This window comes from Epinephelus moara, chromosome 3 (genome assembly GCF_006386435.1).
Source record: "Epinephelus moara isolate mb chromosome 3, YSFRI_EMoa_1.0, whole genome shotgun sequence".
NCBI lineage: Eukaryota > Metazoa > Chordata > Actinopteri > Perciformes > Serranidae > Epinephelus > Epinephelus moara.
The window spans coordinates 8,163,112-8,179,240 of NC_065508.1; the positions used below are offsets into that span (position 1 = coordinate 8,163,112).

Sequence of the window (16,129 nt, forward strand, 5' to 3'; positions counted from 1 at the left end):
TCTGTGACTCCTCTGTCTCTCTGTGTCTCGCAGGTGGTGTGTCAGCTTGGAGATCTTGTTTGTGACTGCAGTGTTATTTATTTTCTGGACAAGTGTGGAACAGTGTGCGTAGCAGTGGCTGCTAGTGTCATAACATCAGTGACTGCTGTCAGTGTAGGTGGATGTATCGTGTGTCGGCCCTGGACGTCCACACTTCAGATTTTATTCTTTTGGTCTTTTAATGGGGGTGGGGTTCTCAGGATACTGCCCAGGATGATGTTATTTTTATTTTTTAATTTCTTCGAGCGGTGTTGGACATTAAACGTCTCTCCAAACAGCTGGGAGTACTGTAACAGGCTGCAAGAACGACACACAATTATAGAGACACTTACAGTAGATGCAGACACACACATATACCTACATACACGCAGATTACGGACACGCATGCATATACAGACGCATGCAGATGCAAACACGTGCATATACACACACATGCTTTGACAAATCCAAACCAAAGCCTGGGAAATGTTCTCTCTGCCATGCAGGGTAATAATATGTCATTCACCACCATCCAGCCACAGTGGGGATATAAGCAGACAGAAAAACTCATAAACAACGAGGCAAACGGACCACAACTTCTCTTCTTTTTCTCTTCTTTCCTTTCCAAACCCGAAAGGACGTTCTTCATGAATGCAACCTCTTGGTGATATAGAAGCGAGCCAACTCAGGGCCCATGAGTGCGGAGGCCAGTACTGGTCTCAGGTCAGATTATACTGAGGAACACTGTGGGACATGGTGTGTCACCGGCCGGCCTGCCCTCGCTGTTCCCAGAATGGTGCTTACACAAACTGCTTGGACTCTCCAGAGATTATACCTGGAAAAAGACAGAACTCCACTGCAGAGACTGGTGTGTGTACAGACACTGAAAGGGGGATACAGGACGCTCAGGTTGACACGTCTTCACCGGACACATGAAACAGACTTAAGTGAAGAGGGGGTAAAAAAGAGAAAGAAAAGATCACAGGGGGGAAACGACACTCTCCGATCCAGCACCCTGGATCTCCACAGATTGTCAAACCGCTTCTTAATTATTTCTCAAAAACCAGCAGACTGTAAGAGCTTTACTCTCTGGTTACCTTTTTGTTCCTCCTTTCTTTTTTACAGCTCCTACCACTTAGATACTGTGTCCCAAGATTTCCACTGAGAAAACATCCCTATTCTGTACTGTAATATATACATTTGTTGATATGTACATGCGTCTGAATTATTTCATGTAGTCTCCCCTTTTTATTTCTGTGAATAGGTACACTTTTATTTGACTCTCTGAAGCAGCTTGAACAGTTGGTGTAGTTTATAAATGACTCAAAAAGGGTATAAATTGCTCTGTTTTATTGTGGTGACGGCTGCACAGATGAACTTTATCTCCTTGGAAATTATAACTGAAAAATCTCTTGGAATATGAATGTGGAATAATGAAATATTTGCCTCCCTTTTCCTTCAATCCTCCCTCTATCACATACTGTATTTATTACTCTGTCTAAAAGTGTGTCGCTCCCGTTGACCAGCAGGGGGTGCTGGTTTCACCTGAGCGGCTTTCAATCTGCCCTTTAAAGTTACATCATCTTTTGACAAACTTGTAAATATTTTCAGACTACATTGCAAAATATTTATCAGCTCTGGTCGGATGATTGGTCGGTTTAAATTCAGATCTTACGGTGACATCATCAGTACGTCCTACATGGACCAAAGCTAAATTCATCAGATGAACTTCATATGATTCAAATGACATGACAAACAAGTAAAGTCACAAATTTCTCTACCAGAACATCACTGCAGTTTCTCTCTTCCCCTCTTTTTTACTAACAAAAATCGTCTTTGATACTAACAACACTCTTTTACGAAACACTACTGGCCACTTCCCCAAAATGAAACAGGAGAAAGTGAATGCAACACTACACCTGCTCCACTTCTCTCCTGTCAAGCTAACTCTGCCCAGTCCCTGCAATATTAACTAGCTGACCGAGCTTGTTCCCCTGTGTACCTGAGCTAGTGTATCTGCCATCATACCACCCCGCTGGCTCCATTCACAGGTCCGGGGTATCAAGGCATCTCATTACAAAGCGGACAGTGACCACTCCATTCACTTTACCAAGGGGAATGACTGAGACTATTTTTGTGCAAACTCAGCTAACTAGCAGTTGCCTTAAATGCACTTCCCCCCCCTTTTTTTCCCGCTTGTATCTTCCTTTGTAACAATTATTTTTTCAGGCGGTTGATATAATCATGTAATGTAATGTATATTTTTTTGTCTTTCTTTCACAGAGGAATTTTTTTTATCTTTACCCCGTCTGTCTTCCAGCCAGAATTTAACCCCTCCTCCTTCTTTCGTCTAGATTATTACAGAAACGGAAAAAAAGGAGTAATGCTGTAAAAAATAAACAAAAAAAAAACATGGCCTTTGACCTTGACGGATAAATTGTCTTCTGTTCACATCATTATTACAGGTGTGCTTGGCAAGGGGTTTTGAGTTAAAGGTGAGCATTATTAACTGTTCTTCTGTTCGTCCAATATTGTTTCTTTTCTTCCAAACTTTGCATTCAAAGGTAGTTAGTTTATTTTTTAGCCACCCGTTGCTGGAAACCGCTTTTCTGCCACCAAAAGCAGTTGTTTTTTTCCAAGACATGGCTGCATTTTGACACCAAAACCAGATATTTTAAACCAAAACATGATCTTTTCCTAAGCACCAAGTGGGTTTGGGCCTAAACATACAGTAACTACACATTCACCACAGCACTGTTGAAATATAAAGAAACATAAGGTTTCAACCCAGTCTCACTCTGAAGTTGTCAAAATCTGACGCTTGGGCAGTGACTTGATACATTGCTGGTCACCGTTATAGTTTAGCAGGTGCCCCATGTACAAGGCTGTTGCCGCAGCAGCCCGGGTTCGACTCCAGCCTGTGGCCTTTTGCTGCATGTCACTCTCTCTCTCTCTCTCCCCCTTTCACACTTGTCTGTCCTATCAAATAAAGTTAAAAATGCCCCAAAAAACATCTTAAAAAAGAAACAGTGCTCGCGGCATTAGGAGGAAACACAATGGGACAAGAACGAAAGTTAAGGTGGCAACAGTTTGAGTAGGTCGGGCAAGAGGGGTGTAGGATGAGTCCAACAAACACCGACTTAACCCTGTTCTTTTTTTCCTAAACCTAACCACTTGTTTTGTTGCCCAAATCCAACCACGTGGGCTAGTTGTTAGTGTGGGAAAAAAACGTCAATTCGCATTGTTGTACCGATGAAGTGTGATTATTTTGAAAGAGACTGTATGTAAACGTTAAATTTCCTGTGAAAACGAGTGTATTTTGAAAGAGGACAATGCATGTAACAAGACATAACTTGACACGGCATCCCAGAACGCCAACAACCGACCTTTCACGGTGTATCTGGACATGGAAGGCTCCATGACCAAACATCGATATGTGACGAGGTCAGAGTGAGAATGTGTTGAAAGTTTCAGTGTATCAGCTAGATAATAGAGCGCACATGTAAGGTGTTCATGGTTTGCAGACACGTACAATGGTAACATTATTCTGGCGATTGTGTTGCAGCAGTTTATTACATTTTTTGGCATTAATTATTTAGAAAGTGGATTTATCATAATTTTGTCGACCAAACTGTTTCTCTGCAAAGTCTGTTGAGTAGTTTTTGTGGAGCTTTCAATCATATCACACGATCTTTCCCTCAGCAGATGGAGTTGTCCTGGTGTTATGGAATTGCAGATGGTCAAATTTTCATTTTCTTTGAGCATTTAAGCTGCCTAAAAATCAAGATTTTATTCCTGCCCTTGGAAACATTAAGTTAAAGATTAACATTTAATGGTTATTCTGTAGCTTTCTATTTCTATTTCTATTTAAAATGCTCTGAGACAAGGATTTGTTTTGTCATCCACTGTGTCCAACATTAAGGATGAACATTCAATTCCAGCATTCATCAGTCTTTTCTTATGTGGTGTCTTTGTTTAAAGGATTTAATTTGTGTTGCACCTTATTGCTGACTCCTGTCAGTGCCTATTAGCAGCCATCATCAGTCGTCCTTGTTAATGGGCTTCTGCTTTGTTCAGGTCAGGAAGAGGGAAATAGGCTTTTAGCTGTGACTGGTATTGGTTATTCTTCCATCTGATGTGCGCTGCACTTTTCAGTCAATGGACAGAAATAGCAATAGCATAGTTACTGCTAATACAGTACATCCTTTGCTGATGCAGGTCAATACTATTCTAAAATGAAAATGTCATTATTTTCTATTTTCATAAATTCATTCATAAGAACAGCTCCAACATACAAGTGCTCATTTTTATGAAACGGTTTTAAGACTTGTGGTTTATTACGAGAATCACAAAACTTTCCTACTTTGACACAGTGAAGGCTTCACTTGTCTCACAGGCTTTTTTTTTTAATTTATTTATTTATTTATTTTGGTAACGCAGCACACAGAGCAGGGTCAGTCCAGGAAAACAGTCTGTCTTTTCACTTTAGCCTTGACTGTGTTTGCCAGGCCAGGGGTCGAGCCAGGTTTTGTGTTGTAGATCCAGGCCTGCCAAAAAATGTCTGTCATAAAAGCACTTCTATCTGTCCCCCTCTCAGCACCCATACAGAGGTCACTCCCAGAGGTTAAAGTGTACACTGACTGAACAAGTGGTCTCTAAAAATCATTTCAAAACCCTTTCATGAAAAAATGCCCAGTTTAAAGTTGGTTTGCCATTTTTTTTCCTGCAATTTGAACTGAACTCTGCATTTTTCCCAGTTACTGAAAACATAATCCTTGATGACTATTTGTTGTTTGCAAACAGGAACCGCTTTCTCTGCAGAACATCCGCTGTAGAGCTTCAACTAAAACCCTCATGACGTGACTCAAAAAAGGGTGGACAGTTTAAAGCTCATATTTTAATGATGAGTCGCTCTGTGTGACATAAAAACCCCGGTGTTATTGTATGTTAGAAAGCCCGCCTCGCTGTAAGGGATACAAGATTGAAACGCCTGACCGTACATCCTTGGAGGCTCTTTAACCTTATTTCAGCAGCTGCTGGTCTGCAGCCAAACCATCCCAGGCGGATGCAGCTGCCCAGTCTGCTCTGTTCAGCTGCTTAGCAACACTGACTTCATGCTTCATACACCGATTAACACGAGAACTCATTTGTTTACTTTTTAACTACAATGAGAGTAAAGATTCATTTCCAGCTATATATGAAGCAGAGCAAAGTAGCTGAGGTGTGTTTTCTCCTGCAGCTTTGACTTCAGTTTGACATTCATGTGACTAAATCAGGCTCATCGGAGCAGAAAAAAAGAGTCTTGAATGTAAGCCTTTGTCTTTGCTCTCTCCTGATCATCCTGTGCGTGCTGCCAAAGGTTCACTGCTGCTGGTGACTGTGGCCTCCTTCTGCTGCACTACTGCACCATGCTGCTCTAAATAATGAAGGGAGAAGTTTGTAGTCGCTGTTGCTCAGTTTCTAAAATTATACAATAATATATTAGTGTCATACAGTGGCTTGAGAAAAAAAAATAGAATGAAGATGGTGCAACCAGAGCCAACAAATATAGGTGTGGGGACATGTAGTTGTTTCCTATAATTTAACTGGTGGACAGCCAAGCTGGTAAAAGTACAGGTGTGCTGTGAGACTAAGTATACCCTGCTAAAAAAAATGAAGGGGCACTTAATGGTCACAGTACAACATGAAGTCGGTTAAACTTCAGGGATATTAATCTGTCTATTTAAGAAGCACAAGTGATTTTGAAGTAGTTTCACCTGCTTTGGTGCAGATGGATAGCTGCTCTCTCTTTATCCTTCCTGACTGATCCTTCTTTAGTGGTGTTCTGTTAGTGTCCTCGCTACTGGTAGCCCTACAATAAGACCTCCAGCAGGCTACTAGTGTGCATGTTTCTGACCAAACTGTCAGAAACAGACTCCATGAGGAGGGCATGAGGGCCTGACGTCCTCTAGTGGGACCTGTGCTCACAGCCCCGCACTGTGCAGCTTGATTGGCACTCACCAGAGAACACCAGAATTGGCAGGTCTACTATTGACGCCCCGTTCTCCTCACAGATGAGAGCAGGTTCACACTGAGCACATGTGACAGGCGTGAAAGAGTCTGGAGACGCCGTGGTGAACGTATGCTGCCTGTAACACCATCCAGCATGATTGGTTTGGCGGTGGGTCAGTGATGGTCTGGGGAGGCAGATCCTTTGAAGGTTACACAGACCTCCATGCCATAGCCAGCATAGTTAGCTGTTAGGTACTGGGATGAAATCCTCACAGCGACTGTCAGACGTTACACTGGTGCAGTGGGCCCTGGGTTCCTCCTGGTGCAGGACAATGCCCGGCCTCATGTGGCCAGAGTTTGTCGAAAGTTCCTGGATGATGAAGGCATTGATGCCAATGATTGTCCCTCTCGTTCCCCTGACCTAAATGCAGCTGGGCACCCATGGGACTTTATATACACGTGCAGCCAATGCCACTGTCCAGGAGCTCATTGATGCCCTGATCCAGGTCTGGGAGGAGATCCCCCAGGACACCACCCGCCAACTCATCATGCACGCCCAGATGTTGTTGGGAGTGCATACAGGCAGGGGCAAAACACACTACTGAGTCACATTATGAGTTGCTGTGATAAAAATCCTGCACATTGGATCAGCCTGTGATTTCAGTTTTTTACTTTGATTTATGTTGTGATTTTTAATCCAGCCCTCTATGGGTTGATGATTTTGGCTGCCACTGACCGTTGTTATGTCATTTTGTTCTCAACAAATTATACAGCGTACATCAGTAAAGATTTTCAACTTGAATATTTCATTCATCAAGATCTGATGTGTAATTTTAATGTTCCCTTAATTTTTTAAGCATTGAATTTTAGGTTTTTACTCTAACTTAACTGGCTATGTTTTCCAAGTCTGGCAGAAAAACAAATTGATACAGTACTCAATACATATGTAGAAAATAATACAGGTAGTGATGCAGGGTTGGAGCATAATCAGGACCATCTGAGAACAGTTATTATTTTGTCTCTAACAGTTTTCTAATCCATCATTTTATTGAATCTCTTGAATAAAGGTGTGCCAATGCAGAGCCTACTTGGAGCTTGTCAGACCCTATGCATTTTCCTTTACCCTTTGAATTAACTCTTATTGACTTGCCAGTGGAACAGTGGCCCACTTACCCAGTTTTCCAAAGGTCTCACTCGCCGCAAGGCCTTTTGTGCCAAATCCATGAAGACAACTGAATGTTATTTCGCCAAACTCTGTCCTATCTGCCGTCATTGCATCATGCCTGGGTGAACATGCACTTAAGCCAGTGGCAACATGAGAGCTGCTGTCTTATGGGGGCATTAATTTTACCAGCCGACCCACCTTACATCCATTTTTAATATGAAAGAGGGTGGATAGTCTCCTGCTTTGTTCCAGCATTGCTGCTGTCATTGCTTTAAAAGCCTCATTAAGTCGGAGCGATATCCTGTTAGATGGCTTATTGACCAAGTGCCAAACTGCTTTGTCACAGGATGTCATTCAAAAGGTGCAGTGCTAAATCTTTGGTCATTACCACCTGGGAAATACCAGACAACCCATCATGTACTCTGAGTTTTCTTTCTTTATGGTCAGGTTTAGTTAGAAAGTGAAGCACTGAGAAATTCACCCAAATGAAATAAACAACTGACTGTGTTGTTTTTATGGTTTGCAGCTATTATGACATCACCGACATTGAAAGCCAGACAGTGCGAGCTGATGGCTCCGCTGCCTCCCAGTCAGTCTGCTGCGTCCAGACCACAGTAAACCATCTGCACTAGCCTTTGAGCGCTGTCCTTGTTCCCTCACATATTATTTAATTCTTTTCAAGCCATCTGAACTGGTTGGTGTCAGTGTACAAGTATGTGGCCAGCAAAACACAAAGTGGCTGCATGGGTAAATGAAATATAAAGAATATTGTCAGCTTTCTTTTGTTCTGTCCCCCTTCTCTCAAGATTAATTACTGTCTAAACACGAGTAACACACTGGAGGAAAAGCAGAACAGGACAGTCATAAGACACAGACTCAGTAAGTCACCATAGAGTTACAGAGGCAGAGGCAGGGAATTTTCGTGGGCTCTTGGCATCTCCGCAAACCTTGATGCTTTAATCACATTCATGTGAGGGAAAATTTCTGCTGGCCTGACAAGTCACTGCGCTGGATGCCAACAGAGCCACAGGAACTGCGACAGTGGTATTCAGCAAGGAATGTGTGGAAATAGAGCTACTTATCATATTTTACTCCGCTTCAGTACCCTGAAAAAAATTCCACTAAGCCATCTTTTCAGAATATAGCGCTTGATCATTCTTTTTCCCCCTCTCTCTCTCTCTCCGATGCATTTTCTCTAGATGTCAGTAAGACAAGCTGTAAAACAGGCAGTGTCAGCCACTATGAGACAGCAACAACACACATGATGCACAGTTAAGATCAGAAAAATGACGTCTTCAGATCAACCAATATTTGAACTAAAAAGGATTATTTCTAGCATGAATTTCCTCACTGCAGCCAGACTCCTGTTAAAGGTTCTCTCTCTGGCTTGCAAATGTACAAATACTTGTTTGCATTCTCAGCAGGGGCCTAATAGGAAAAACTGGATGCTGGAAGTTTCCGTCTGCCTGAAAAACAACAAAGGCTTTATCCCAGTTGCTGACAACCTGTTAGATGAGAGCTGAGGATGTGGCCTGTTTGATTTCATCGTAGCCTACAGTGTGACTGACCTTGAGACTCTTTCACATCTCTGTGGGCACACACACACACTTGGCACTCCAATGTGATCTGGAAGGCAGTTGTCATTTCTAATCCAGCTGATGAAAATTTCCACTAAGCCTCACAGTGAAACCAGAGCCACCCTCGTACTGTACCAGACTGAACTGCCATTATTCTCTCAACTTTTAATCCACATCAAAAATTCTAAGTGTGAGATTTTAGTAGTAGCTAATGAATTACAATCATGGATGGATTACTGCACAGGCCTATCACGCACAAGGGACCCCACTGGTCTTCACCTGCCAAATGTCACTCAAATGAACATGGCAAGGCAAGGCAGCTTTATCTGTATAGCACATTTCATACACAAGGGTGAGTCAAAGTGCGTAAAGAGTTAAGAGAAAAAAATATATAAAAGGTAAAATTCATTACTAAATGATTTAGAATTTTTAAAAAAAATCACCATTACAAAGAGCAAAAGTGCAGACAAATGGTGAAAAGATTATTTAAAATGATTTAAAATCGAGTTTAAACAAGGTTGCAGTCATTACAGGGTGGAGTAGCCAGTGTAAAAAAGGGAATGTTTTTAGCTTTGACTTAAAAGTGGTCAGAGTTGGGGCTGTCTAACATCATCTGAGAGGTTATTCCAGGTTTGTGCTGCATGATAACAAAATGCTGCTTCACCATGTTTTGTTCTAACTCTTGGGACGGTCAATAGGCCGGCCCTAGATGTCCTCAGGGTCCTAGACGATATGTCACAAGCATGTCAGATATATATTTGGGCGCTGAGCCACAGAGTGGTTTATACACAAGCAGCAAGATTTTAAAATCAGTTATCTCAGTGACAGGAAGCCAGTGTAAGGATTTTACAGCTGGAGTAATGTAATAATAATAATAATAATACAATTTATTTGAAGGTGCCTTTCTTGGCACTCAAGGACACCGTACAGATACACAAAATGACATTAAAAAGAGATTAAAAAGAAACAATAAATTAAAAAAAAAAACAAAAAAAACAATAGAAAGTGACAGAGCAATTGGCATCAGATGGAATAGGCAGTTTTAAACAGATGTGTTTTGAGTTGTGATTTGAAATGGGGGAATGAATCGATGTTTCTGAGTTGGGGTGGTAATGAATTCCAGAGACGGTCATAATGTACCAAATGTGGTCATAATGTACCAAAGAGACTCAAAATGACTGCGAAGAAAAACAAAAGAGCCCAAAAGAGATGGAAAGGAACTGTGAAGAGACACAAAATGGGGTAGCTGTATCAAAATGAGTTGTCTTCCCCCAGAAATTAGGGTTACGATATGTTTCTTTTATGATTCCAATCCCTTCCTCTTTTGCTGTGGCTCAGCATTTAAATAACCTTTATGATAAATGCCAGAGGAATGCCATGCCATGTCTCTCCCCTTGTCCTTCATCAGTCATATCTGGAAACAGTTAGTTGAAAAGACAAACAAATAAAAAGCTCAGAGTCTTCTGACCCGTCTCAAACTTGTGAAATATGCTGATATATTGCCATTACATAAGTGCACTCCTGTTTACTGAGTGACAGTGTTGAACTCCTGCTGCCCTCCCGACTCAGCAAACTCTCTCTTTGAAACCTGCTGCCTGAAAGATGCTCGTCTCTGTGCGCCGCTGCTGCTGACACCGTCCTGTCTCATTTGTGCTTGCGTGAGTGGGTAATAATCACCCCAGGGTGCCGCCGATGAAGGCCCAAGACAAGCACCCTGAAGAAACATCAGCTTTAGCATTCTTTGAGCTGAAGTGTTTCCACCCAATAGCCAAGAGGGTTTGGACGGAGAGCGCAGGTGTGGCTATAGTTACATATCAAATATCTGAGGTGGTGCTGAAAGGACAGCGGCAGTGTGGACAGCTCCGTGCGCACCTTGGAGACCTGTTACCTGCTGAAAGCACACCTGTGTCCAATTAGGTCACTTTGATATTATCTCACAGACTGTTGGAGCTGCTGAACATTGGCTATTTTAACTCTTATATCCAGCTAAAATCAGAAAGCAGAGGTAGGAAGTCGTCTGGCATTTGGCACTGGATGTTTTGCACATGGCTATTTTGGATTTGCACCTTCTTGTTATTGTTGTCTTACACTTTATATACTTTACATTTGCACTCTTTCCACTTTGGCTTTTGCAACTTCTGCACAGCACTTTCCTCTCGGGATAAATACAGCCTTAAGTCCACAAACCTCCGTGTATTTAAATGAACTCACTTTAGAATCTGGCAGATACCTCTGCATCAGGCACCACTACAGTGCCACCTCTCCTGCCTGCCTGTGTGCTCAGGCTCCCTCACAGCACCACACATACACAGACAGGCACACACACACACCACTTCAGCACTAGTTTAACTGGCTTTCTCGGTCACTTGCAGGGGCTCCGCCATGGCAGAGCGCAGGGGAAACCGGGACATGGCAGAGGACGACCTGCCGGTTTATCTCGCCAGACCCGGCACGGCCGACCAGGTGCCCCGGCAGAAATACGGCGGCTTGTTTTGCAACGTCGAGGGCGCGTTTGAGAGTAAAACCATAGACTTTGATGCCCTGAGCGTCGGTCAGAGGGGCTCCCGCACCCCGAGGACTGCCAAACGAGACACCGGACAGGAGGCGAGGAGCCCGGCGAGTGACAGCAGGATCTCCCCCGGTGTGGAGAGTCCCGCAGGAAACAGGGGAGGAGGGAAGGACTCACCTGGGGTTCAGATCAGAACCAGCGGCGGTAAGGAAGTGTTGCAGAACCTGGGAGATAACAAGGTAAGAAGACTGTAACTTTTGCGTAAATGTTAGAGAGATGATGCAGCATGTGTACATGATAGGAGTGGTTTCTACAGTGTGTGTCACTGCTGATTTACCTTTCCTGTCCTGGTTGGTCCCATGCCAATATGATGTTTAATGATGTTTCAATGCTGAGCTTAATATCCCATTAGTATTAATTGACAATATTATAAAAGTTAATGACAGAAGGAGAGGTACAACCTTTTCTAGATTACCAATAACTAGCACAATAATTAAGTGAGTCACAAATTGTCCCTGATGCTCTCAAGCTATGGGCCACACCTGAATAAAATTTGAAATATCTCCATCATCCACCCATTCAAAGCCTATAGAGTTACTCACCCAAGAGAGGCTGAATGCTGAATAATTATCTATTGGATGTGTCACACCACCACATATCCTTTATAATTGCAAATAGCATTTCAGAATAGATACAGCACCTTAGCAATCAGTGTATGCAGCCATAGAACACCAAAAGGCATGAAACACATGAGTGAAGTTGTTGGACTGGAGCACATTTGATTTCCCAGCTAATAAAATTACTTTTTAAGGTGTATGATAGGAAATACACAGCGCCTGCCAATATGGCTGGGGGATGAGACAGACTCACCATCCTCTGCCAACTTTCATCACCATTAGTTTGGCTGGTATAATTCTTAAACCCCTTGAGAATATTGCAGAAGAAAAATCTGAACTAGAACAGACGGGGGGAAAGGATTTAAGCAACCAAGGCCACAGAGTATGACTGGAGATCCTCAAGGCTGAACAAATGAAAATTTCTGTCATCGCTACAAAGTGTGGGCCACTGCAGAGATTACTTCTGTTAAAGTGAAACCACAGAAGTCACAGCCATGATGTTTGATATTTACTGGGGAGCGACAAAGAGACAACTGTTGCCCACACATGTAGCAGCATACTTACATGCCATTATTTGTGTGACAACTGTAGGTCCATTGAGCTCAAATATAAGCTCGTGACTCAGCCCTGAGAAGAAAAGGTACTGAGATAAATCATGGTTGATATTTTGTGTTCCAACTTTATTATGTTGTCTTTTTGGTGAGATTGTGTTATCAACTCTCTCTCATTAGTGGTAAGCAGCAGCAGTCAGTTAGTAGTTGGTTGTAGTTACAAAGGCCCATTATCTAAACCAGTAATGGTCGGTGTGGTTACAGTCTGGTAACATGGTGAATACATAGAAAACTGCTGAAAAATTTTATGTTGGATAGACCTTTTTCAAAGCAGACATTTTGACTTGCACAGGTGTTAAAAATAACATTACACAGCTTTTCCTTCTGTGACATGTCAAAATGTGTTCATAGAGAGGCAGGGTTTTGACGTTTTGAGCACCGTTGCATCTGTCCGTAACATTATTCCTGCAGACACTGTGTTTTCCAGTTCCCTCTAAATGATATCAAGAGCACATCTGTTTGTTTATTTTATTTTATTTAACCTTTATTTAACCAGGAAGTCTCATTGAGACTGATAATCTCTTTTACAAGAGCGACTTTGCCAAAGGTAGCAGCCAAGCAAAACACATTCAAAATGCAACAAATACTATTCAAACATAGTGGCCTCTCAAGAAAAACAAGCACATGTCTCTGTCACCACATTCTTTATGATGCCCTTAAATTATTCAATTATAATAAGAGTGTCTAATTTTAGATCTTTTGAAGATTGTTCCATGTCCATGGTGTAGAGGAGAATGCAGTTTTCCCCAGATCTGTTAAACAATGGAGTAAATTAAAAAGCAGCTGCTAACTACCATCCTACCAGAGCTGACACACAGAAGGGAGCAGAGGTAGGCCAGAAGTTTTCCCAGTATTGCTTTATAGATAAGAATATACCAGTGCTGTTGTCTGCCAGTGGTCAACGATGTCCTGGGTGGCAATGCTGCTTTTGATTTTGAAAATCAAAAGCCTGTTTCAATCAATTTTCGATTTAGAGCTGATATTGCGACACCCCTACTTAAAAGTATGACAAAGCCATATGATGCGACCTCTCATCATGCCATCAGTTTTGATGAATTATATTTCTATCCGACTCAAAAAAGCTGTATGAAAGAAGAAGAACATGAATATGCAGAAGATATTTCTATGTGCTACCAGGCAGACACACTATATGTTTACTCCACCCGCTGTTAAATGACACTTTCGAGGAGGAAAGTTGGTTCCTCTAATGTCAGACTGAGATTACTCTCTGGGCACCAAAAGTGATGATTCATCTCTGTCTCTCACACTCTCTCACACTCTCACACACAGTCATTTGCATTTTTTGTCTGACAGAGAAAAGATGCTGTTCGACAAAGTGAGGATGATTTGCAGTTCGTCATTGCAGGGCTGGCCACATTTCGGCACACACACACACACACACACACACACACACACTGTACTCATATAATGCATAAATGGAGTAAATTGATTTTAATAAGAAGCAGGAAAGAGTTAAACATTATGGGATGGTCTGATGTAATACAATATGTCATAGATTAGAGTCAAGTAGAATCTAATAAAAGGTAATTATCTGCTTAAATGCACAAAGTCATCATCAGCCTGACGTCAACTGTGGTCTGAAATCAGACGCAGGAGTGATAGTGTTTGCTGTCATCATGTTTAAAAAGTCAGTACATGGTGTTTATCGGGTTAGAAGACATCAGTAACAACCAACACACTGTCATATATTTAAAGAGGTATTGAGTGAAATTCTGTTGGGGTAACATTATTTGGAAAGAAACACTTCCTGCATGCATACTTCTCTAGAGAAACACCTGATCAGTCCTGATGATATGGAGCTATGATGTCCCAAAAAAGACATATTAATCAGAAAAAACGACCTAAATGATCACTATCATTATCACTTGCACCCTATGATGCACGGCCCAGCATTGTTTCTGCAACTTAAATACTGCCTGATGCAAATCTAACCACAGACTTTTGGCGAAACAAGTCTATCTGTGGCTGTTTCTGCTGCGGTGGCAGATCTCTTAACGCCCTCTGTTGTCTCCCAACGTTGATTAATTGGAGACTCAGCAGCGGGCAGAGGAGAGACAGACCTGTTGTGTGACAACAACACTAATGCTCAGAGACTGATTGAAGCCACAACGCTCTGTTTATCTGAGAACACTGATAAATTATCTAAAGTAGAAATGAAATGTTGTCTTGTAAATAATTTTCCACTGTTTTGGTTGAAGGACTTGTCCTCATCATTTACACTTCAGTGATTCGTGTGCTGTTATTGATTCACAGCCTGACAGCAGACAGTTTGGGACTGGGTCAGTGCACCCCCCCCAACTAACTGATCTGAATCCTCACATCATGTATTTACTTTCTGTTCTGCATTTTAAATGTAACTTAAACAGACTTTACTGCCACAGTCCATCATGGTGTACGATTATACTGTTCCTCTGAAGCATGTACAGTGTGTACAGTAGATGTCTTCATTATGGCAGGCGGCCAGTTTCCCCCCCATGTGGCCTGTTAATGAACTGCAATATTGCAGCGCCTGAGGGACCAGATGATTCAGCAGGAAGTAACAGACTGAGACTCTCCTTTTTTGCTTTGTTTGGAAACTGTTTGAGGAAATCAGACTGACAGCTGAGACAGCACATGCTTACTCTTTAGACATTACAGTCTGGATGCTAGTCTGGCTTTACATGACACTTTTCATACCAAGTAATGACAAGAGTAAGAGGTGATGTGGTAAGATGTCTGACGATCATGTGTCTCATTCATTCACAATGTTACTGACATCATAATGCTGTAGTTGTTTGCTAATTTTTAGGGTTTATGCGAGATTACTTTATGGAAACGTAATCTAGATATACAATAATCTGATGCTGTAGTACTACTAAACAATAATGATCATAATTATAGATTTTATTGGTTTCCTCCTGTCTGGTGAGCTAATTAGAGCAATCAGCGGCTGTAATGGAGCGAAGAATGGGGAGTGGTCGGCCAGATGTCCAGGGAAGCTGGTTTGGGGAGAACCCCTCCTCTTTGTTATCCTGCAGAGTGGCGGTCAGACTGGGAGGAGCACTTCATGGTCTGACATTCACTCTGACACACTCATACAGTTAATACACAGGCCCAAACATAACACATTAATCTTGTCCAAATGCACACATCTACATATGCACGTGAGCCACACATATAATTAGTGATTTATGAAGGCATCCTTAAGGAAAGTTTTTGAAGCAGGAAGCAGAAACAGAAAGAAACTGGTAGAGAAAGCGAGCATCAGTGTCCAGTAGTTACAGAGGTACTCCACAATTTTTGTACATAATGTTCAGTTGTCTTGGAGACTACAACAAAACCTGTACAAAACAGTTATTATTTTGTCTTCTGTAGCTCACAGAAGCTTTATCAGGTCTAAGAAAACAACCCTCATATACAGTGGTGTGAAAAAGTGTTTGCCCCCTTCCTGATTTCTTACTTTTTTGCATGTTTTCCACACTTAAATGTTTCAGATCATCAAACAAATTTAAACATTAGTCAAAGATAACACAAGTAAACACAAAATGCAGTTTTTAAATGAAGGGTTTTTTTTAATGAGGAAGAAAAAAATCCAAAGCTACATGGCCCTGTGTGAAAAAGTGTTTGCCCCCTAAACCTAA

The 16,129-nt window shown here is 41.9% G+C and overlaps 2 protein-coding genes across 5 annotated transcripts in view; both read left to right on the plus strand.

The window, feature by feature from the left end:
• Positions 1 to 2,444, plus strand: part of jakmip2 (janus kinase and microtubule interacting protein 2) — a 37,640-nt gene extending 35,196 nt beyond the window's left edge. For 2 of the 3 annotated variants that reach the window (XM_050040538.1, XM_050040539.1), the window contains exon 23: positions 34 to 2,444. In XM_050040538.1, coding sequence (XP_049896495.1) covers positions 34 to 480 — 447 coding nt within the window. In that variant the 3' untranslated portion in view covers positions 481 to 2,444. The remainder of the gene's footprint in view (positions 1 to 33) is intronic. The other variant, XM_050040540.1, reaches the window with a different exon arrangement.
• An 8,679-nt stretch (positions 2,445 to 11,123) lies between these two features.
• The window catches only part of dpysl3 (dihydropyrimidinase like 3), a 54,510-nt gene continuing 49,504 nt past the window's right edge, over positions 11,124 to 16,129 (plus strand). For both annotated transcript variants that reach the window (XM_050040551.1, XM_050040553.1), the window contains exon 1: positions 11,124 to 11,499. In XM_050040551.1, the coding sequence (XP_049896508.1) occupies positions 11,134 to 11,499 (366 nt within the window). In that variant the 5' untranslated portion in view covers positions 11,124 to 11,133. The remainder of the gene's footprint in view (positions 11,500 to 16,129) is intronic.